The 25797-nt window shown below is 37.8% G+C and overlaps 1 protein-coding gene across 1 annotated transcript in view; it reads left to right on the top strand.

Annotated features, from left to right (window-relative positions):
* LOC124556456 (protein purity of essence) overlaps positions 1-25797 on the top strand; it is a 443522-nt gene that overhangs the window by 195527 nt on the left and 222198 nt on the right. The window contains exons 30-34 of the mRNA XM_047130407.1: positions 11428-11617; positions 13437-13639; positions 15191-15350; positions 18022-18203; positions 24571-24816. Of these exons, the coding sequence (XP_046986363.1) occupies positions 11428-11617; positions 13437-13639; positions 15191-15350; positions 18022-18203; positions 24571-24816 (981 nt within the window). The remainder of the gene's footprint in view (positions 1-11427; positions 11618-13436; positions 13640-15190; positions 15351-18021; positions 18204-24570; positions 24817-25797) is intronic.

Here is a 25797-nt window from a genome sequence, read left to right as displayed (position 1 = left end):
CATGCGGGGCACTGGGGTGTTTCCAGTACTAAAACCTTGGCTCGCAGACATGTGTACTGGCCCGGTATTGACAGAGAAATTGAGCACTTGGTGGCCGCCTGTTCCCAGTGTGTGAGCCAACAGGCATCTCCCATGGCAGCGTTCTCTTCATGGCCGCCAGCAACCCAAGCATGGGAACGTGTTCACATCGATTTTGCGGGCCCGTTTCTCAATGGCTTTTGGCTCATTGTCATTGATGCTTATTCCCGATTCCCATATGTGGTTCGCTGCTCCTCAACCACTTCAGAAGTTGCAATCCAGGCACTAGCAAAAATCTTTTCTGTGGAAGGTCTGCCAATCACCCTGGTCTCGGACAATGGACCGCAGTTTATTTCGCAGACCTTCCGGGATTTTTGTGGGCGCTTCGGTATTCGGCACGTTTGCTCTCCCCCCTTCCATCCACAATCGAATGAGGAAGCCAAGCGCATGGTGCACACATTTAAGACGCAGATGAAAAAGTATGTGCACGAATTTCCTGCGGAGGAAGCATTGACGTTTTTCCTGACGGCATACCGGACCACACCAATGGGAGAACGCAGCCCCGCAGTGCTCCTCCATGGGGGCCAACCTAGGACTCTGCTGCACCTCCTCCGGCCTGGTCCTCGCCAGTCTTCGCAAAACGGAGTACCTGGCTTTCCACTGGGTATGTCGGTCTGGGCCTGTGGGTTTGGTCGCAATCCACATTTGATACCGGCGGTGGTCCTTCGCCGAAATGGCCGCCGGCTCTATACCTTGCAGGCTGGGGACCAGGTGGTACGTCGTCACCAAAATCAGCTACGTCCACGTTTGGGCACCCACCCTTCAACCTCTCGGACACCGGGTTCCCCATTGCCGGCACCCGTGTTGGTTTCTCAGGGGACGTTAACGCCTCTCCCCGCTGTGACTCTACCACACTGCGATGGTTCTCAGCCTTGGCCGCCTCCAGTGGCTCCAACACCGGCATCGCCGTCGTTAGAGATGCCCCAGCGCGAGCCGGCCCCCCTTGCTGGCCCGGTTTCTCAGGAGGCTGGTTCACCTGTGGTCGTCCCTTCCCCATCGTCCTCGCCACTGGGTCTTGCCCCTCCAGAGGTGGAACAGGATCCGGAGTTCGACAGCTTGTCCCCGTTCTGTCCCGGGCTCTGGTGGTGGGACGACCGGGGCCTCTTCGTGTGGGTCACTTCCAGCCGTATTCGAAGGTTCCGGCTCGAGGGTTGGCAGATCCCCTCGACTCTGGCCTTTCAATGGATGTGGAGGTCTTTGCTCATGCCCGACACTCCACCTTCCGACACAGTGGATCACAGTGGCTTCACCCCCCCCGAAGGAGGAGGAGTGCAGTAGCCACCAGAAAGATCGCGGGAGGCGCACATCGGCACGGTGCGTCACGGACGGTAGTTGCCGCAAGTAGAGTCCCGTCCACCAGAGGGCATGCGAGAATTCGGACGCGACCTCTGCCAGCATAACAACAACAACAACTCGGGCAGCACGGGCTGTGCCCAGTCAGTTAACATCGGGCATGCCTAGGACACAGTCCCAGTCTATGCTAAGTGAAGTGCTACGTAAACGTGAACAGTGTTACTACAGTTATACAACCATCTTAAGCAAGTTAATGGCAATAAATCTCTCTCCAAATAAGTTAAATCAGTTTTTAGACCTACTGCCATTGTCTGTTGATTTTGTTCCTGTCCTCTCTTCTCCACATCTTTAAAATTTACATCTTATAAACTGAGAATTTTAAATGCTATTAGAGAATCAGCAATATAACATGATCTCTGTTGCAAAAATTGTATCTCTCTCTGCCTGGATTTCTGTCTAGCTCTAGCTGCAGTTTTGTTGTATGTAATTACCATATAGACAGTGAATTTGTAAGAAAAGACACAGTTTTACAGGAACTAGATAATTTTAAATTAATCTTACTATCCAGATTATATTGTATGCCATTTTCCTTGGGAGTAGAATATGCAGAAAAAAAGATATTTGTAGAATTGATACTGTAAAGTGAGAATGGAAAAGCAGGTGCTGCTTCAGCTGTTTTAAGGCCAGTTCACACCAGTTGCCACATCACATCAAAACATTCCACAATGCATTTCAAATAGTAGCATCCATAGAGACTGTCACATCTCATCACGGTTTCTTGGGAAGAAAGTTTTGATGGTTTCATCGTCTGATAACATCGGAAGTTGTCCTATGTTCACCACACTCACTCATGTTACAGTAGTGCTTTTGTGTCTTCTTAATATTTACTTTATTATTGAGATTTGTTTTCACGACAAATTGCAAATGATCCGTGGTGACTGCGATATATTTTCCACTGAGTGTTCTTCGACAAGTGGGGTCAGATATCTGAAAGTGAAAAATTATTTAAATTTTACAATAACAGAACAGAGCTGACACCCACATTTATGTAAATAAGAACATAAATTCATGAAGCAATTTTCATTAAATAATGTTTTAAGTGTACATGTCAGCTATAATGAAGGAGAGAAATACAGTTGTTTATGACATTATTAGTAATGTGAGGGGAAAAAAAATATAGGTAAGGTAGTCTGGATCTATTTATTTCCATATAAATATTGTTTGATGAGTTTGTACGTACTGTGGAATCTAGGTAGCATGTTTTTAAAGGACCACAGGTTCTGAACATTATAAGCGGGGAAACATACTACCAAAAAATAACTAATTCTGTAACAATTTGATTTTTTTGTAATTAAAAATACTGAATTAAGGGTGCATATTAGGGGTAATATGCGAATTCATAACGCCACACTTCGTGCACCTATCTCGATCAGTTATAATTGAGAATGTGCTTTTTCAAGAACAGGTTCAGAATATCGCACCCAGAATCCCGTATTAGAATACGAGAAGCAGAGATGTGTTAAGTACGGGGATATTGCTTAAATCCAGTATATTGAACATGTGACACTACTTCCGGTCGCACACTTTATCTTGGCCTCTCTGTGATTGGTGATAGTTGAACAATTTTATGCCACTTTGGAATGTTTACTTTCTTTACCAACCTTAGCTATGAAACAATATTATGTGCCATAGCTGTTGTGATTGTAGTGTTGATTCGAGTGCTGTGTTGTGCGAAGTGATTGTGAATATTATTTTAAAAAATGAACGAAGAAGCTGTACCAGGTCCTTCTATTGACTCACCATCAACTTTCATGTCACTTCTATGACGCAGTAATCTATTACATGCTTGTTTCTTTTATAAGCTATAAGCTGGCAGCCCTGAGAGGAGGAGGCTGGCCTTTAATCAGCAGCCAGTTGCAGCCAATCAAATGATTTCGCTCTCAGCATCGTCCGTTAAGGTGCTAAGCAAAACTGTGGAATCTGTACCATCAGCCAGTTGGAATGCAGGAAATTCATGAGATTCGAGATCAGAACCTCTAGTGTCCAAAATGTTTACGTGGCTTGTGATGCAGAAAAAAACTAAAATTGCAATTTAAAAAACTAAAATACACTAAAATTCAATTTTTATTACACTTTTCAAAACAAATGAACTTTGTTCATCTAGTGTCTCTCCATTGGTAAATCGCTACTGGTAACTGAAAAGGAGATGTCATTTCAACAAACTATTGTTATATTTTACATCTTGTTAGTCTACCTACACTGTAACACAATAAGGTAAAGTGCATGGCCCTGTCTTCAGAAAGGTGTGGGAACATATCGATAGTTAATTATGTCATTTGTCATAATTTTAATATTTTATTGTCCATCTTAGTTAATATATTCAACAACGAGTCTGGAAAAGGTTCTGGATCATCCTAGTATTCACTTCTTGTTTTTATGCCATCTATTCCCTCAAGACTTCATTAATTGTCATGGACTGACAAACGGCACATTCAAAATATTCATTGAAGCTAAGTTAATCAGCATTTTCTTCATGCTCCAGTATTTGCTGCCATTATTCAGCTGCAATTTCTTCCTTTCCAGGTGTGAATTCTTCTGTAAGTTACCAGTGAAAGACAGCCTTCTTGAAGCGGTTTGAGATTGTACTTTCTTGGCCAGAATTGCAGATACTTCTTACAAAATGCACAGCTTTTAAGATCATAACTTTTCTCATAGTTAGCCAGGTCTGCCTCTTCTGTACAAGTTTCATCCTATATTTTTGTTTGACATTTTATAATGCCTTGGTGAAGTGGCTGAATGTGGCTTGTGCAACTGGGAGGAAAAATACACTAAATTTATGCTATGTACATATGTCATATCTTGGGATGCACTGCACATTGATCAATAAACAGGAGGATTTTCCAATTTCTAACACACAGCCTTGCATCCCAGACACACATGAATTGTTCAGATATGGTAGTTGTCACAAATGCGTTCACATTAGAGTTATATTTACATGGAAATGTTCATTTATTTTTAAAGAATTGTGGGTTCTTTGTATCCCCAATTATTAGCGACTCCAACTTTTCTGTTCCACTTTCATTACAACATAATAAAACAGTTAGCCTCTCTTTATTAAATTTTCTGCCATGGCAGTTTTCTCCTTTAAATTCAAGAGTTTTGTCAAGGAGAAGGTGAAAAAATAAGCCCGTTTCATGTCCATTAGAAACATTGATGGAAGAGTATTTTTCCATGACTGAACAGTGTCAGTGTTTACAATTCTAGCTTCACCTAAAACACGTTTATACACTAAATTATGTCTGTTTTTTAACCTTTCAATCCAACCATTGGAAGGTGTGAAATCTGCGAGTCCGAACTCTAGTGCCAAATACTTTGCTTTAGCATGAACCACATTGCGATCAGCTGGAATACTCAAAACACAAGCTTATTTTATCCACTTCAGTAGCACATTTTCCAGTTGTGGAAGCTGACCATTGTGCATTCATTTTCATTGGCCATTTCCTCCTTCCAAACATGCTGCTTAAATTATTTTTCATTTGGGGAATATTGTATTTAATGTTGATGGAGGAATGTTGACTTCCACACACTATCAACACATTTCATGTGAAGATTTTTTTACCCTTTCCTGATTAATGTTCCACTTTCCTTCATTTGTTAACTGTCTCACTGACTTTATCCATGATTTATTGGTATACCATCCAACACGAAAAAATCACAGATCGAGAGTCAGTCGAATGCTAAACACCAACAAAGAACATCAGTGACAGAATTAAATGCTGTTTGTTTTACTGTTAGACCACTAAGAAGTCATCTGAACTACAGCCAACCTATAAAAATTACTTCTGCACATCATTTCTACCATAGCAAACAAAGTTGCTATCACTAAACAACACTGTCTCCGTGCACATTTCTGCATCCTGCAGCTACAAACACTGCTACTCCCACCACTTTCAGAAGTCGTGGCAGCAAAAGTTGCTATGGGCAAACAGTAATGGTACCAGTGCTGCCGAGTTTGTACGCACTAATAGAGAAGCGATAATGTACAAACAGATTGTTTAAGATAACTGGGACTTTCAAAACTGGATGCACTAAGCTAGAAAACATGGTAATTAGGAATGTGCCAATGAGATTTCACGTAATATATTTTTGTTAGCAAATAATTGTTGATGTTTTGAAATGTTATTTCACTTCTCAGTGCAGTATCATATGAAATTGATGAAGGTCATACGTTATGAAGTTTGCTTTGGCCCTTGATAAACTTCTTCGCCGTTAGTTCCTCAATTCTGCTACCACCCTTGGACTTTTGATATCATAGATGGTAACTCATAACCTCACATTTGCAGTTGGGAATGGGCTAAACGAAATGATGTGACCTGACAGACAGTATGAACACACCCGACATAACAGTGACAGTGCCTTGATGTGACGGCCAGTGTGATTTGGCCTGCAGTATATACCCTGTTGCAGTGAGGCACATCCGAAAGACTCAGTGTTGAACTTTTAGTTTAATCATTGCTGTGGTGGATATTAATTCCAATTATGACATTAGTTAGGAAATCTTGTAACAAATATGCTGGCCCACTTGTATTTCTACAAAAGTTGAAGAAATTAAGTTTGCATCAGATTTATCAGTCGTCTCTACAGAAGTGTGCTGATTGATAGAAATAATCAAGAAACTGCTACCTACTGTGTTTACTTCTAATATTTTTGCTGTTTTACTCACCATATAGCAGAGGTACTGAGTCACAGATAGGTACAACAATTATAGCATTTGGCCATTAAGGCACATACACAGGTGTGTGTGTGTGTGTGTGTGTGTGTGTGTGTGTGTGTGTGTGTGTGTGTGGTGTTGACCACTGCAGTGTGATTTCAGTTGCCTGAGACTGCAGGCGCGCGCGTGCGTGCGTGTGCGCACGGGTGTGTGTGTGTGTGTGTGTGTGTGTGTGTGTGTGTGTAGAGAGAGAGAGAGAGAGAGAGAGAGAGAGAGAGAGAATGATGTCCTCTTTTTTTGACGAAGGCCTTAATGGCCAAATGCCATAATTGTGAGAGTCTTTATGTTGTGCCTATCTGCGACTCAGCATCTCCACTATATGGTGAGTAGCTACTTTGCTTCTCATAATATTGTTACATTCCATCCCGGGTTTCCATTGTTTGATTTTTGCCCTTTTACTAGAAACCAAATCCATGGTCTCACCTTACAAGACTGAATGTGGATGGTGATGCAGAACATTCTATTTCACTTTGCAATAACTGTCAGGTTTGGCAAAAGTAAGGAACATTGCTAATATCTCTTACAACTTGATACTGAGAGATTTGTGGCTGGCCTTTGTTAGGTATTCTTATAAGTAAAGGCATCAACAGGCCCTTGAGGGAACTCAACAGATAATATTTGATATTTCACATACATTGTCTGATATACCCATGCTGTGGAGGCGTGACATATTCCAATGCAGAGTTACTTGAAGTGGTTTTACAACAGATGGAGCCATCAGAGAGATAGGAGTTAACATTGAAGAAGTTGATAAGTTTATGTGGAGAGGATCAGGTGAAATGCATTAAAAAAAAATGGTGCCAACACAAGAAGTTGAGAGACCATGATGATGATACAAGTGAATCTGAAGCAGATAAAATTTTGGAACACATATGACAATTACTATAAGGTGCTAAAACAGTTAAATGTATGTGAGTGCAGCATGTATACATGTGACAGTGGTGTAGGTTTGTCTGTAAGCAGGGTGGTATTATGTTTTAAGCACAAGAATGTAGAATTTGACACATTTTGTAATTGGGTACCTGTGGTAATTATGACCAATGGTTGGTACTTAACAGATGTTGTATGTTAGTAATTATTGTATGTTCTTCTTAATTAGTGTGTGTAGTGAGTGAAATGTTATGAAACAGTGTGTGTATAGTGTGTGCAGTGACTGATAGTGAGATATGAGTGAACAGTGTGGCATTACATTATTTAAAAAGTTATTTGTAAAAAAAAAAAGTATTGTATATCAGGAGTAAATCTAATGATTGTCTCTAACTAGAAGTCTGTAAATATATGTGTATACGAATTAGTTTATTTTAAATTGATATAAACTTGTAAATACTTTGACATGTCCTATATCTTTGTAAAAAGAGATCTACGGATTAAGAAGACTACTACTACTACTACTACTACTACTACTACTACTAATAATAATAATAATAATAATTACTTAATGAGTCCCAAAATGGGTTGCCAGAGATCAATTTCAAGGGAAAATGTCTTTGGATTATTAAAATTTGTTGTCAACTTTCCATTATACATCACTATTAATAATAAATTTTCTGAATGACCATATACAAACCGAGCGAGGTGGCGCAGTGGTTAGACACTGGACTCGCATTCGGGAGGACGACGGTTCAATCCCGCGTCCGGCCATCCTGATTTAGGTTTTCCGTGATTTCCCTAAATCACTCCAGGCAAATGCCGGGATGGTTCCTCTGAAAGGGCACGGCCGACTTCCTTCCCCATCCTTCCCTAAACCGATGAGACCGATGACCCCGCTGTCTGGTCTCCTTCCCCAAAACAACCAACCAACCAACCATATACAATGATCAACATACTCAGTCTGCAGATTTTAGTGCTAGATCCTCTGTCTGTCTACAGTTTCAGGAGACGAGTAAATCTTTTATCATGGTATTATAAATCATCTGCAGAATTCATAAGCCCCTCTGAATCTGATATAATTTAAGAGAACAGTAGAAACTGTTAATCAAAAAGTTCAGGCAGAAGTTAATTGTCAGAGAACACAGCTGCCCAAGATACACTATGACCAACCATTAGTGTATAGTCCACATATTGTGTGATGATTACTTTTCATCTGTACTTTTGGTTCACATTTGTGTTTGTTTACATATCATAGAATTGGGTGAGATTGATACTACACGATAAGAATGGTGACTATATAGTTGTCTGTGGGGTAATTAATTTCCAGATAATATGAAGACAAATGTTTGCTCTCTTCATGTTGGCAGAGACTTAAATGTCTTCAAAGGGGATTCCCATTGGTGAGCAAATCTAGTATTGACCTGTGCAGTCTGTTAAAAGGATAAAATTTGCTTACAATTTTACCCATTTTTGTGGTGCAAAATACTTTTGAGTATAAGTGAGAATTGTTTTTGTGTGTTATTGTCTGGACATAGTATTTTATATTATTGTTTTCTGTCTATTTTAGTAGTCTTCATTATCTGCAGTGTGGTACAATTTCTTAGCTAGAACCATATAAGTCCAACAGGGTGAGACGGACCACACTGTAGTGCTATACAAGTAATGCAATACGTAGTCGTATAGCTAGTAATAAATTTTAAACATAACCTTGCTAGTGTCCCTCCATGTATTGTGTTAGATTATGATTAAACCAATGTCAGTGTCGATCTTGGAAAATCATTTGTTACTGATAGACATGGTAAGAAATGCCATGAACAGATATCCAGTCACTATAAGTCTGAAACAAGCATCATTATCTTTGGGGTCAGTTGCTGGTGACTTACTCCCTCTCTATGTGATAGACAGAGGTATGAGTATTTTCAGAAACAGTGGCTGGAAAATGTTCACAAAGGCCAACCTTTGCTGCAACAAATCATGGTGTGCTGCTACGGCTTGATATAATTGTGCTTCACATAGTTGAATTTGAATGCCAACATTTATGGACTGGTTTGAAAAAACTTTTCTTTCATATACCTAGCATCTGGAAGGTGTTAAAGTTATTCTGGGAGACTATTTACTATTTCACCTCAGTCCAGATGTTCGTTCTCTCTCTCTCTCTCTCTCTCTCTCTCTCTCTCTCTCTCTCTCTCTCTCTCTCTCTTTGTAGTGTTCATAGTGTAATATATTTGAATGCCACCAAATGCAAAAAATCTGTCGCTTTCTTCAGGTCTAGAAGAGATGTGTACTCAGAAGGGTCTTAGGGGGAGGTGGTGTCAACAAGTAAAGTGAACATAATGTGCAGGATCTTGCAGAAGCAATTGTAGACAATTTATAGAAATGTTCATTTGTACCTGTGAATTTTTTTTTGAGAAAGCTATAGAAAATACCCACAGATTACAGATTTGCGTGTGTAGTGCCAGAAATTCTGGAAGACTGGGAAATCGAGGTACTCGGAATGAGACAAATTGGTGAGTCTCACAAATTGTTTAGAGTTGAAGAAACTGACATCTCAGTACAGTCTGTGCAGGTCATCTTATGCATCTTACCATTACCTTCTATTGAAGGATGTGATTGTTTAAAGTATGCATTTCCAAAGACTACTGATGTTAAGGAATGCTAAACATTCATAGCCATAAACATCTCAGTTTTTCTCATTTTAATTTTGATATTATTTCTACAACACAATTGAAATAAAAAATCTAGAACAATTTATTATTCTAATTCATCACCCCACTTAATTTTCTGTATAATCTCAAAAATGGCTTAACCAAAGTTCCCAAGATATTTGAGGAATCACTTGTGGTTGCTGTAACAAGAAATAGATATGATCAGTCTCACTCCAAAATAAGCAAAAGATTGATGACTCATTTTATTTTTTTATGGTACTCTGATTAGGTGGAAAAGTATTATAACACATTTTTCTGATGCCTTTTGTTTGGGCTCTTTGTGTGTTAAAATTTGTTTTACCATAACTAAGCATCATTAGTGGCTAGAAACAAAAATCTTTTAAAAGAAATTATCAGTCTCCTCTCATTTATGACTTGTTTTTGGTGGCAAGTTTTGTTAACCCATCTGATGGACACTGAGTCTCCTTTCTCGGGCTAGCACCACATTAAATCAGTTAGCATTTGTGTTCTGTACAGACTGGGCATTCAGATTACGTGTCATATTCTTTGTGAGGTTAACTTGTGCATGCTGGGCTTCTTAATGCCATAATTAAGATATTAATGACATGACATAGTGATTAACACCCTAGTTTTGAATTTGGGAGGACTGAGGGTCAAATTCCCATCTGACCACACAGTTCAATGTTTGATGTGATTTCCCTGAGTCGTTAAGTCAAATGTTGAAATGGTGTTTTTGAATAGCACATGACCATTTTCCTTCACTACCCCACCATCCACCATCGAGTTTGTATTCCATCATCATCAACAACAACTGGATGTTAAACCCTAATTTTCCTTTTTCCACCTTTTTGTCGGTATAAGTTTCTGTGCATATTGACAGTAACCTTTTTATTTGAGATTGTCATCTAATTACTTTTATTGTTATTATTATTATTATTATTATTATTAGTAGTAGTAGTAGTAGTAGTAGTAGTAGTAGTAGTAGTATTTCATTGTACCACAGATGTGGATGATGGTGAATTTACAGCAATATGTACATAATTACTGAATTGCTGAACACAGTAATTGCTGATCTTTGCCAATATTCCATGTCTTGTGTGATTGTCTGTGTACTAATAAAACTTATTATTGATAAATAACAATATCTCAATCTTTTTGCTGTAGAAATATTATCCACCACGTATCCAGCCTAGTGAAGTTGCCCCCTTCCAAAGCCTCCTCACCCTAGGCGTATTTCAAAAAAAGGCAGTCACATAAGAAACCTGGGCAGACATGCAGAAACATAAAAGCAATGAGTATTGTGCTGCTGTGCATAATTAGGAGTTTTATAGAGCTAAACCATGTATTAAAAAGCTGAGTACAGAAATGTTACAAAAAATTAATTCCAGTGCCAGGAACACATCTGAGGGCTTGGGTGAAGTGTGCTTATTGTAGAGCCAACAAGTCACTAAATTGTAAGCAATATCAAAATTGTTTAAAGTGACTGTTGCTGTTTTTGTTCTGAAATAAAATGACACCCATTTTGTTGAATTAGACTTATTTCAGGTGTGAGAGGGATCATCAAGATATTCCATTCTTGTATGATAACATTCTAGACCACAGTAAACATTCTGATTGAATCCACTTTCTGTTTTCTACAGTATTGATCGAAACACAAAGACGTAACATGAAGTTTTGAATTACGTAAAGGTTATATATGAAAATAACTTGACAAAGGCAGTAAAATATGCTGTTTCCAAATTATTTCAGGCTTTATCAAAACGTAGCCGTCTGGCAAGTGAGGATGCCCATACACAGAACATGCCCTCGGCTGATCAGCCATTGTCATCCACTCCAATGCAGCAGCGGAATGTCTCTCCTGTTCATGTGGAATCTGGTACAGAAGGAACTGCTAATGCAGAAGCAGCAAAGCAGTCTCATCATACTTCAAAAATAATTGGTAAGTGTGTCATTTCTGTTTGACGACACTAAACATGTTTTACAAGGCTAAATATTCCATCCTCTCCTTTGTACTGCTTTTTAAAGTGTCAAAATAAGCCTTCTCCAAAGGGATGTTAGTTGTCACAAATGATTATATATTTGCTTTTGAAGTTTCAGACACTACCAAAGCTGTGATTCTTAGTTACATTGCTCCATCTTATGTTTCTGCCCTAAGCATCTTAATAGGATTTTGAGGATTATTTGGCAGTCATTTCAATAGTGCAGGTGTATATTTTAAAATGGCATTGATGCTGTTGAGTTCATCTTGTAGAGTAAATTAGTGAGGTTTTGTCAGAACCCGTGTGATAAGGATGGTTGATTGTAAAAAATGGATTTGTTCATTCAGAATTATAACGATCACATTTCTATTCATTATTATAGCAATAGAAATTTCATTACATTCAGGAAGTGTTAAAAGAAACATTGTTTCTCATTGTCTGTGTAGAATTTCTTAAGTTATACATGCCTTGTGGCTGTTACCTTGGGGTGAGCTCCCTGGGAAATATGTCCCACATTGAGTGAGCATACAGTTGGCAAATACAGGGTCCTGGGATGAGAACTGGGAAGCATTATTAGGCTCAAAATGTGGCAAGTTCTGTCTGTGCTCATGGCTGTCCCTCATAATTTTGGCCTGTGGTAATTCCACAGTATTTAGGTGATATTCGAAACTGTAGCAGTCAGTCAGATTTTATAGAGTTTAGTGTTGCTGTGCTACTGTAGCTTTCAACATACATTATTTTTGAGAAGGCGATGGTCAGTTTACCATATTATTATCACAGGGGGTTTCATGACTCTTCTCAACTCATTTTCATACTGTGATGGCACTTGCTCCATTTGAAACTGGTCATTCAAAATAGTGAAATGTATCAACAGTTATTAGCTACTGCTTTGTCTGTACACAAAGTATTTGCCAGGAATGATGCTGGCATTTTATATGATTTTCAGGAGAGATAGGTGGGCATAAGAATTCTGTTGGTGATCTGTTGCTAATGAGTTCAAAAGTGGTTGCTAAACGCAAAAGAAGTAGCATATAGAGAAGATTAGAGGGGGAATAGTAGTTAGAAATGAAGTGGTGGTGTTCAGGGGAAGGGGATGGTGAAGTAAAAATAGACATAAATGAATATGTGTACACACAAACAAAAAATGATTGAACAATTTGAAACTTAAGAGACCTTGTATGTTGTCAGTGGTGAAAGCACCTATGTCATATTTTCCAGTTAGGGTTTAGAAATCCTGCAGTGCTGGGTATATAGTGACTGCTTTTGCTTGTGTGTTCAGATATTCCAAAGTCATGAATATCTGGTCTTCTTCTGTCTGACACATTGCTATTGTGCCCCACTACTCTCATGCTACCCCATTTCAAAAAAATTTCACATGGTATCTACATTTAATTCAAAAATCAAATATTTTGTAGCTCCTTGTTCTTTCTCCTTTATCATTCTTGTATCTTTCCTATATTTTTGCATATTCTTGTAAACCACTTTTATTAACCTATTAGATTGAAAAATATGTACAAACTGCGTATGGTTTGCCATATTTGCAGCTTTAATTATCATGGAGTGTGAGTGTGAGTGTGTGTGTAATTTAAGACTGATAAATGATGTATGTAGTTATTATGTTATTTGACATTTATATTATCAAACCGTCCTGAAGTAACTAGCAAATTAAAACTTTTGCTCAGCAGATAGAAATATGTGTAGTTGAACGAAGTTGCTTTATCAGTGCTATTTTATTGTACAATCTTTGTTGCTTATAAAAATGAAATTTGTGTGTTCCAGCTAACCATAGAGAAGAAATTCTTCATGAACTTAATGACAACCGTGTTATGTCATGCCTAATGGATTTATTGATTGGGTTTGTGCCAGCTATGCAATGTGCCTGTAGAACAAGCAAAGTTGTTGGCAGCTACAAAAGAGCAAGAGATTCTTTATTTACTCTGCATCTGACCCCAAAGAAATTTGAATTGACAGAGACGTTAATGGTAAGCAGTCTGGAGAAAAATTTTTGCTGGAATAAGAAATAGTTTAGAAGCTAAAGTAGCAGATAATAGTTTCATTTTGTAGTGCTGAAATCTTCAGGTGCCAAATATTGATGCCTTCTTACAGCTGTAACAACTGAATATTTATGTATTTGCTCACAAAGATACAGAGTAGTATCTCTTCTCTGCAAATATAAATTGAAGTCCTCTGCTTGCTTCTTTCTGTGTGCTCAGATTAATCTCAAGAAATACTGTAGTGATTTTGATATGATTTTTAAAAATGGGTGGACTGATTTTCAAGGAAGGGTCGTGTATATAATTTATAAGTATTTCATGCAGATTGGCTTTACTGTGGTGAATTAGTCAACTGCCACTGTGAAAACAAAGGCATAGCCATCAAGCATTGAATGGCAGAACTCGTTGGACCCACAGCTCTCCACAGCATGGCTCTTCCTTTCATTTACCAACAATAGGCAAAATGTGTTCAGCACAGTGTGTTCAGTGTGCATGTGCCTTAACATATTAAGATAGTATTTGTTTGGACACTTCCATACTATACAGAACACTGGTAAAGGAATTTCTGCTGGCAAAAAGGAGATTTAGGTATTTTAAAGATAGTAAAGATGTGGACACGATCTTCTTGGATGGGATTCAGAAATTATTTGAGGTTGACGACAGAAGATTTCACAATGGTTTAACAGATGGTTGATGGACACACGTCAAAAAATGATAATTTCAGAGTACCAATTTCTGCTTCCCTCACATTAACAATCACAATTCACTCTCGTAATTCACTGCAAGTTTTTTGAACATACCATACCAAATATGACCTGGAGCGAAAAGAGTACCACCTCATAATCAGGCTGTGAAGTTTGACTTAAAATGTGAGTGAACCAGATATTTTTATCCAATAGTTTCCTTGCTATCATTTGAGAACAATTGTGTAATGAAAAAAAGTGAATCAAAAATCTGTGGGTTTTAATTTTTTATACTAAGAGGGAAAAGTTTTCCAAAAAACTGCCTCAGCAATGTATGCAGCTTTGCTTCATTTACATACAGTACTTCTTTCAGCAGCATAGCAGATGATTCAACTTTCAGCTCCCTGAATTCCTTGAATCATACCCATATGCGGTCATGATTCTTTGAGTGATGAAGTCTGCTGCAAAACGTTCGCAACAAAGAGTTCCAGTCCTTAGTCTGAACAGAACATCAGTGCACACTTAACTTCACAAGAGGAGTGCTGTTACGGGCCACATAGCAACATCATTCTTGTTTCTGTTTATCTGGTGTTTCTTTTTGTCCCTCAGCCAGTCCCCTATACATATCAAATATATATATCTCTCTCTCTCTCTCTCTCTCTCTCTCTCTCTCTCTCTCTCTCTCTCTCTCTCTGTCTCTCTGTGGTGTGTGTGTGTGTGTGTGTGTGTGTGTGTGTGAGGGGGGGGGGGGTTGCTCACAAATGCACATGTGTATGGACACTAGAACATTGTAAATGTACTATTCTGCTGAGCATTCATTGCAGTACATTGAAATCTTGTTTGAATTATTGTTCAGGTTCCAACACTTGGCTCTCAAGAAGGTGCTTTTGAGAATGTGCGTATGACATATTCTGGAGAGCAAGGTCAAACTATCAGACAGCTGTTATCTGCACAGATGATCAGGAGGGTAGCAATGTGCTGTATGTCATCCCCTCATGGGAAGAGACATCATCTTGGTAAGTGTTGTAACATTCCTTCATTTTCCATTAGATTCACTGAAAGAACATTTCATTTGCGTGTTGCATGAAATGTGGTGTTCCCGTCAGCATTGGGTTTTACTGTAACTGGAAAAGTGCGGGTGTTGTTTCCTGTGAAATGTAATGCACATAAATCTTCTCTCTGCAGTAGATGAGTGAAACAGTTAAAGATGATAGCATGTGTGAAGTGCCAGCAGAAACTTGGATATGTGTTTCAGCACTCAGGCCATTATTAAATAATAATTTCTCGCATATCAGTAAGCAAATTTATTTACATCATCCACCATAACTTTTGTTTAGCGAACTCGCTGAAGATGTGCTGTAATCTGTTTGAGGCTTTTGATGTATTGGACAGAATTTACTGTCCATCCTTGCTCCAAAAAGTCAGCCATAATCACGTCCTCGGCATCACAAAATACTAGAGCTGAACTTTCTCTAACGATCACACAGTTTGGAACTTTTGTTTCTGTGGCGAGTTTTGTGATGCCATTCCATTGACTGCCTCTTTGATTGTAGTTCAAAAAAATGAATCCATGTTGCACCTCCAGTCACAGTTTTTTTTTTTTCCGGTAGACTGGAGAAGAAACCTTGCAGAATACTACCAAATTCAAATTTTGTACTTAACAAACTTAAGGTAAGGAGAAAAAAAAGGAGGTATTGCTTTTTGACTGACTCTTGTATGGCAAGGTTATAAGTGCAGTGGTTTCTTATCTAATCTGCCTCAGACTTTTTATTGGCACTCTCTCTTCAAAGAACACTTTATGGAATAATGGAAAAATCGATGGATGATGATGTAGAAGCTAGTGTCTTCTGCTTTCACTTCTGCATATAATTCCTCATTACTTTCTCCCTCCCTTACAATGTTTCACACCATAACAATGTGCAGGATGGCACAGATAAATGATAAAATTTGAAATAATTACAAAAAATGGAATAAACATTCAAAACTTTATTTGATGCTGAAAAGTGTATTGTAAAAAAAGTGGAAATTTTATTAGGCTTCACATTTTAAAAAATTACATCATTTAAGTGCTGCCCATTCTGTCACAATCATTCAGGAAGTCTATTCTAGAGATATGCACAGCATGGCACAATATATTCTGTGGCAGGTTGATGATTTTGTCTTCAGTCTTGGTCTTGAGCAGGGCAAGGTTTATTGGTCAATTCAGGTACACAACACTCTTCAGCTGTCACCGTAAAATATAGTCACAGGCAGAGGTCTGGAGATTAGCGCAGCCACAGGATGTCAGCATTCATAGAAATTACATGATCCACAAACAGATGTTATGCTGTAGCCATAGACAGTCAGGCAGTGTGTAAGGGGACTCTATCCTGTTTAAACCAGTATGCTGACTGTCAAGATTTGGAAGAGAATGGAGACTTTAAGTTAAAATTTGTTTATTATGTTGACATAGCATTGAAATGCCACACCAATAGTGGAGCTTTCCTCATCTTCAAAGAAGTAAGAGCCTATCACCGCATGACACAACAGTCCGCCCAGTAACGCATGTTCTGCTTATTCCTGTATCATCTTAAAGTGAAAATAGGCTCATCTGACATCCAAAAAATTTTAATGAATTAGTATTCTCATTGATTTTAGCTGACGGATTTTCTCATAATTATACACACAATCATTTGGTTTCAGTTCTTGATCAAGTTGATGTTTGTAAGTATGAAATTGAAGGCTATGGAGTTTTCTTGCATGCCCCAGTGATTGAGCGCAGTTGACAAGACAGTTTTTCACACCAAACAACAAGGATTCTTTACACATCATTGTTTTCTGGCTTCCATGAAGACAGTACTCACCATCTAGGACTACCCCCCCCCCCCCCCCCACCAAAAAAAAAAAAAGCCAGTCTCTACAAAGTTACATATCCCCCATTTTGATTGTGTGAGAAGAAAAAAAACTTGATTTTGAGGCGAGATCTTATAGTGATGCCAAAACAGTCTTTGTGCAGCTGTCACTATGTTGGTAATAAGCACTCACAGCAACAGCATTCTCTGCACTGCCTCACTACTCCATTACAGTGTCCATTACTACTCAGCAGTTTTTAATTTTCCCCCACTTCTTGATCATTTACAGGACTGCCAACATCAACTTCAAATGTTCCCATTTCTCTATGCAAATCTGTATCACAAATATGGTCCATGAAACACGAAAATCACTAATTACGTTTCTGCTTCTCATGTTTTATCCACCTGCCACTTCCACATGTTGTTATACTGACACTTCTGTTTTGAGCAGTTTGCCTTTTCTCACAGTTTCTCTTATTGGGGGAGGTACCTATGCATAGCGATTTATCATGTTGCTGTCAGCATAAATCTTTCTGAATGTTTCGTAGTTAAATTTTACAGTCAAGTTATATAAAGTGTACTTTCATATACAGATTTGTACATGTACACAGGAAATCACAGGTTCATTAATATTTGGTTAAATTACAGTTTTCTTTGTTTTGGGAATGCTAGACATAATTGTTTGGGGCTTTCATATTCACTAACCATATATCTATGTAATGTAACAAATATTACTGTTGAAAATGTAAAGATAATCCATATTAAGTTTAAATATATTGAAAACTAAAAAGATTATAGCCATTTAATTTTCCAGAATATGTTTCAATTTTTATGTTCGTAATACTACTTTTTCCAGCGGTTTCTCATGAGAAAGGAAAAATAACTGTTTTACAGTTAAGTGCATTGTTGAAACAACCAGAGGCTTCTAAGAGGAAACTGACTCTAACTCGTTTATCCTCTGCACCAGTTCCATTTACAGTTTTGTCAATAACAGGCAATCCATGCAATGAAGACTTTCTAGCAGTATGTGGACTTAAGGTAAGTAAATTAACTAATGTTATACATTACATTATTTTTTGTTTCATTTGTATAATATTCTGTAACACTCCCGTTTTCTAATTTTTTTATTTTATTTTTGAAACTGTGTTGAAATTCTTTTATTGTTCTTTATATGTTATTCTTTATTATCTGTCTTATAAATAATGTTTTGATGTTGTTGTAGCACTTTGTGTCAGTAATTGTATGAGGTGAATGTTACATGGTTGTCACCTGTATTAAATACAGGCACAGGTCAGTCTGTTGTTGTTCAGTGCTCTTAAATTGGGCTTTAATTTGTTACACAACATAACACTTATGTGAGAGTGATTTGATAATGCAAAAATCCAAAAAGTTGCTATTTTCAGAATCTCAAAAACGCTCCTTCTGATCTTTTGCAGAAAAGTGTGTGTTTTGTAATTGTGTTTTTGTTTGCTTTTGTTAAAATTTGAAGATAAAGGAAATAATGGATTGAAAGCGAAACTGATTTCTAATATAGAATTGCATTTTTCTTGTCAGCTCATATTGCAAGTAATGATTAGCAGTTAAAACATCTGGAATTTTTGTAGGAGCTTTTATTGTACATTTGGATGATAGTGTCTCCTCTGTAGTTTTTACAGATAAAAAGTATATGAGATTTGCTTAACCTCTCAGGGGTGGGTTAGTCCATTAAAGTACAAGATTCACCTGAGTATAAAATGACACCCTGCCCCCCCCCCCCCCCTTTTAAGAAAAAGATGATGAGTCTCCTTGAGAAAAATTTATTTTTAATATACGTATGCTGACTAAGCAAAGTTACAAACTGTTTTATTGACATAAAGTATCTGCCTAAAAAATTAATATTATACCACTTATTGGTTGTGTATATTTTGATAATACAAAATTAATTTTTATAATAATTGCCTTTTTTGCTCACTAAGTCTGACATCTGTGGTATCACTATTTTTAATCATCACCATAGTTGTATAATTGTTATCTTTGTTGTCACAAATATTTGGCTGTTTCTTGCAAAGACACTATGTGATCAAAAGTATTGGGACACCCCCAAAAACATACATTTTTCATATTAGGTGCATTCTGCTGCCACCTAGTGTCAGGTACTCCGTATCAGTGACCTCAGTAGTCATTATACATCATGAGAGAGCAGAATGGGGCACTCCGCGGAACTCACGGACTTCGAACTTGATCAGGTGATTGGGTGTCACTTGTGTCGTATGTCTGTACATGAGATTTCCACACTCCTAAACATCCCTAGGTTTACTGTTTTCGATGTGATAGTGAAGTGGAAACATGAAGGGACACGTACAGCACAAAAGTGAACAGGCTGACCTAGTCTATCTATCCAGACCATCACACAGGATCTACTGCAGGTACTAAGACAGTTAGCTGGGAGGTAAGAAAACTTGGATTTCATGGTCGAGCAGCTGCTCATAAGCCACACATCACGCTGGTAAATGCCAAACGATGTCTTGCGTGGTGTAAGGAGCGTAAACATTGGACCATTGAACAGTGGAAAAACATTGTGAGGAGTGACGAATCATGGTACACAATGTGGTGATCCGATGGCCGGGTGTGGGTATGGCGAATGCCCGGTGAACATCATCTGCCAGCGTGTGTAGTGCCAACAGTACAATTAGGAGGCAGTGGTATTATGGTATTATGGTGTGATGGTGTGGTCGTGTTTTTCATGGAGGGGGCTTGCACCTCTTATTGTTTTGTGTGGCACTATCGCAGCACAGTGCTACATTGATGTTTCAAGCACCTTATTGCTTGCCACTGTTGAATAGCTATTCGAGGATGGCGATTGCATCTTTCAACACAATCGAGCACATGTTCATAATGCATGGCCTGTGGCAGAGTGGTTACACAATAACAACATCCCTGTAATCGGCTGGCCTGCACAGAGTCCTGACCTGAATTCTATAGGACCTTTGGGATGTTTTGGAACATCGACTTCATGCCAGGCCCCACCGTCCAACATCAATGCCCCTCCTCTGTGCAGCACTCTGTGAAGAATGGGCTATCATTCCCCAAGAAACCTTCCAGCACCTGATTGAACATATGCCTGCCAGAGTGGAAGCTGTCATCCAGGCTGAGGGTGGACCAACACCATATTGAATTTCGGCATTACTGATGGAGGACACCACAAACTTGTCCGAATACTATAGATCACATAATGTATATTGTGATTTCTGAGGTGTTGGTTATGGTGAGAACTGAAAACTGAGCTTTTTTCCTGAATACATAGAGGATTTTGCTTCTATACTCAAGTGACAATATTCCCATCATACCTCACGGTGAGCCTCGACAACATTGCTGCACGAAACATGTAAGCATGCCACTGGCCCTAATCTATAGTTTTACCGTCTCCTGCAGCAATGTATGCTATTGTTGCGTATTTGTCCAAGTTCAAAGTCATTTCAATTCTATGTACAAATTGATTCAGACAAACTGCAGCTTAAACTTGGTAGATGTTCATAAAAATTCAAAGTACATGATATAGATTCCCATGGTTGGCAGCACAACAAAATTTGCTGCTCACTCACCACTCCCATTTCTGCACTCATCCTAGTTCTTAGCCAAACTGGTATCCCAGTTCCATCCCCAACCCTGTCATAGTGCTGTGGTTGAGCAAGTGTGAAACATAGACTGCAGTGTCTTCTAGGTTTCGGGACCTATGTAACAACAGCAACTAATAAATAAATAAAAGATAGTAATCATGATTCAGTCCAGTTTGTGAACTTTCACTCATACAGGGATCTAATGATGTCTGTTGGTACTATTTCCGTGACAGGTCTTGCCTCTGTAATTTTTTCTCACAATAACAATTATACCGAGTTTAATATGATTTATTTTGTTTGTTAGACAATTAATTCTGGATTAGTTTGCATTCTTGTTTCATCTGAATGTCACCATCTTGTTGTAAAGCTGATTAAAAGCTAGTAATGTTTTTATGGTACTGTAACATGTGGACAGCAGCCGATTCATTTGCAACCCACTTGGGAAATCATTACAGTCTCTCATCATCAAATAAAATACTGAATTTGGTTTAGAATTGAGTAATATTTTCTGAAGGACAACATTTTCCCCTTTCAGTGTTACCTCTACTTAAAAAGCGGCATAAGTATTTGTACGCAGTATCGATAGGTGTATGAGAAATTTCGTTGTAAACCTGTTCAGATACAACAAGAGTTTGTAAGATGATAGAATATAATGCGATTTTGTCTCATGTTTCAAAAAATCTTCAAATTTTAAGCAGAGCACTAGATCATTGTAGTGGCTAGCTCATAGTGTCCCATGCATCTCTTGCACGAGCGTCATGTGAGTCAAAAGTCACATGATTGTTTGAGCAAGGTCAATACTGTATCAAGCACTTTGGTGTATCAGAAAATTTTGATCCCGTTCAAATGAGAGAATTGTTTGCCCTGTTCTGCTCTTCAGAATTTTTCAAAATAAATCTGCAAGTGACCTCGGAAGCCAAGGCTTCATCAGTAAATGTAAGACGAATGCTATAGTAATGTATTAAGCTACTCAAAAATATCGACCTCTTCAGCAATAGTTTAATCTGTAACTATAAGATGACTATGTTTTTCGAATGACAAATTTGGGGAAAAAACCTCGTCTTCGAATCAGGTAAAGACAACTTACTAATGATGTTAGTCCCCCACAGAAACTTCTTTTGAAAAAAATAAGTCACAGCTCCTTTGATGGTTCATATTTAATGTACAAAATGTGATGAACCAGTTTTCTGGTTGTATAAAATAACTTAAAGGAGAAAGTTCTTCTAATCTATGATTTCGGTGCAAATTGCTCATTTGTGATTCAAGATCTGAATTACGTCTTTATTCCTGACTGCTTAGAACATGATAAAGTGACATTTAATATTTTCCATTCAAAGCTTATGTTAGTATTAAAAAAATTTGCCTAACATACAAAAGAGGTTTTCCTTTTCTAGTGGCAATGTTACACAATATGCACTCAGGAAAAAATTCTAAACATATACCTTACACAAGGATTACAAAACTTGCGCAGAATGGCACTATTTTGCCATACACATGGTGAAAGTGCTTGGAATGGACATGGGGTAACTGTCAAGACCTGCTGCTAAAGCAAGCCTGGAAAAGCCATTCATTCCTGGCATCAAATGTAAATTGTTACAACTGACAAATACTAACAAAGTGAAATAAATTTACTATCCATATTCAGTAATTCACCCACCTGGGTATCCGTGTGTGGTTGCTTGGCGCTTCCGGGATTTGGGCAGGCACACAGGCCCCAAATTGAATTTGTATGACGTGTTAATGACAAGGGGCAGTGTGCCAGCCAGCCTGGATTGTGGTTTTTAGGCGTCACACGACATCAGACTAGGTGAATAGCAGGCTGGTACCCACATCCAGCCTCAGTTACATCATCCACAAACATTTAGAAAAGTTTCACGCAGACAACTGGTTTACTCAATTTCTCTTTCAAAGGGTAAGGGGTTGGTGAGACAAAGGGCATCCAGCCACACACTTCACATTAATGATCCAAATTCGATAATAACCATGCTTACCCTGTGTGTAAGTACAGGGTAAAAGCAAAAGAAAAAGGCGCTCCATATTTAGTAATTCAAAAAATCATCTCTAGGACTTGTACTACACATTCACAATCCAGTATGTGAATAACACATTGAAATTAAGCCTTAATCCTTGAGTGGAAAATAAAATATCCAAATTGATTGTAAACAGCATACTTCCTAAGATGATATGAGTATCATGTAAACTGGATTGGTTACAATTGCCTTAAGCAGTGACACACAAAAGTTATGTAGTTAAACTGCGACACCAAAGCTGCGTGATTGTGCAGACCAGTGTGAAAAGGGATATAAAACATTAAACCTTAAATGTGCTAGCTGATCATATCTTCAGTAACGTTGAGCCCAGGATGCCTACTGGAAGAGGCTCTACATTCACCATGGATGAGGTATTATCAGTTCTTAAAAACAGGCCAAAATGAAAGGTATCATATGAGTGATACTTTAAGTATCATACTGCAAGTGATTCCTTTGTGGAGCTTTTATATTTTATTTTACTCTCTGTATCAGAATAAAGATAGCTTAAAATTCTTGTGACAAAAAATTAAAATGCTGTTATTTAAGGTTGTTCTCAAAAAATTGTTTCTTTTTCATGTAAGTTTTGTTATTTAAATATCTTATGGTGTTTATACTGTATGGCTAGATCTTAATAAGCCTAATATTGGAGCTTGGGTTTTTCAAGGTAAATGCCGATTTTATAATTTGTTACTAAAATCTCTTAGATTACATTATGTTCTTAATTTTATGTTTCAAAAAATCATGTTTTCTCTATCTTGACATTTAAACCACTGCATTTGTAAACATACATATGGAAAAAAAAATATTCTTTATCAAGAAACAAAAGGGATGTTTTTGAGATTTCCAAAATTTGTTTTCTCAGAATGTAGTAAAATCAAGCAAATGTTACAACATTGTTGTGTTATGCAGCAAATCGAGGCTTAAACCAAACCACTGACACCAGTTTCATCTTCATAGTATCAATTGTTTTCAAGTTACAGACACGTCTGTTTTGTGGTACACACACGTAAGTTGAATATTTTCGTACCTTAAAAGTTGAAAAACAAATGATTTGCGCATCAAAACAGTAAAAAATTGTTCTTTTTTTTTGCTCTTTGGGTATATATATATATATATATATATATATATATATATATATATATATATATATATATAGAGAGAGAGAGAGAGAGAGAGAGAGAGAGAGAAACATTCCATGTAGGAAAGATATATCTAAAAACAAAGATGATGTGACTTACCAAATGAAAGTGCTGGCAGGTCGACAGACACACAAACATACACACAAAATTCAAGCTTTCGCAACAAACTGTTGCCTCATCAGGAAAGAGGGAAGGAGAGGGAAAGACGAAAGGATGTGGGTTTTAAGGGAGAGGGTAAGGGGTCATTCCAATCCTACCCTAAGGTAAGTCTTTCCGCTCCCGGGATTGGAATGACTCCTTACCCTCTCCCTTAAAACCCACATCCTTTCGTCTTTCCCTCTCCTTCCCTCTTTCCTGATGAGGCAACAGTTTGTTGCGAAAGCTTGAATTTTGTGTGTATGTTTGTGTTTGTTTGTGTGTCTGTCGACCTGCCAGCACTTTCATTTGGTAAGTCACTTCATCTTTGTTTTTTTTTTTTATATATATAAACAGATATGAGGAATGTATTGTGGCTGTTATATACGAATTTCGTGTATTTTACTGATATTGAGGCAAATATTTTGTACTCCACTGAATATCAAATAATTTTTTGACTTTTATTTCACACTTAGCACACACATTTTCATAATTATTTTTACAGGACTGCCATGTTCTGACATTTAGCAGCAGTGGAACTGTTGTTGATCATTTGGTTCTTCATCCTCAACTAGAGACTGGAAACTTCATCATAAGAGCCATATGGCTGCCAGGATCACAGACAAATTTGGCATTGGTTACAGCTGATTTTGTTAAAATCTATGACTTAAGCAAAGACGCTCTTAGCCCACAGTACTTTTTCCTAATTCCTGCGGGGAAAGTTAGGGATTGCACTTTTGTCTCATCACAGGTGAGTGTCATATCTGTTAGTGCCATTGAAATTTTGTAATTTTGCACTGAAATAGTAATTGTGACTTACAAACTACCTTTCCTTACATGTGTCAAATGTGAACTGACGTACAAAGAAAATACTAATAAGGATGCAAAGTACCTTTCATCCCAAACTCTGCAGCTTTGAAGAATACATACGTAAATTTTGTTTATGTAGTATTTCAGGTTGATGACGGAAAGTAGTACTCTTCTGAACTCGTTGTGCTTTTCAAATGTCCTGCTTAAAATAAATATCCCAGAACTGAGCACTGTGATCTCCGTGGTTCCATCATGTTATCTTTCTCTGTAGCCCTTTAATGAGTTACTATGTGTTAATAATTCCCCCTTCTTAAACTTCACTCTACCCGTCTTTTTTTCAGTGCTGTGGCACACCATGACACTTCAAATTATATTCTAAATGTAAGGTTCACCATGCCAGCATTTAAGCTGTAAAGCAAGGTTGGAAATTCCGTATATGCTAAAAACAATTTAAATTTTTTATGAGAATTCAAACGTGACATTGAGTCTTACCAATAATTTCGTATTCATGGACATTCATATACTAAAAATCAACATATTGAATATTCCATTTTTCCAGTCATTAGTGGCTTGTTGAATAATTTTCTGGGATCATTCATTGATTGCTGGAAGGTCAACCATGAGAATCTGTCAGTGGTGATCCACATTCATATATTTTGGAAGAACCAGACCTGTTCAATTTCAATTTTGAACGCAGTTCATCATAAATAATCTATCGATAATTTCAGAAAAATCTTTATATATATGATTTTCGGTTACCACCACGACAGATTCTCACGATTTAATTTCAACCAATCAATTAAATACCCCAGGAACATCAACTTCCCTTGTTTGTACAATAACATTAAAATGTTTTTAAGGTAGCAAAGTAAATTTTAAATCTAATTTCTTTTAATGTAAATTACCAGCACCTATGTACACA

The sequence above is a fragment of the Schistocerca americana genome, chromosome X (assembly GCF_021461395.2).
Source record: "Schistocerca americana isolate TAMUIC-IGC-003095 chromosome X, iqSchAmer2.1, whole genome shotgun sequence".
Taxonomy (NCBI): Eukaryota; Metazoa; Arthropoda; class Insecta; order Orthoptera; family Acrididae; genus Schistocerca; species Schistocerca americana.
Note: the sequence above shows the minus strand (reverse complement) of the source record. Positions and strands in the feature narration are given on the sequence as shown.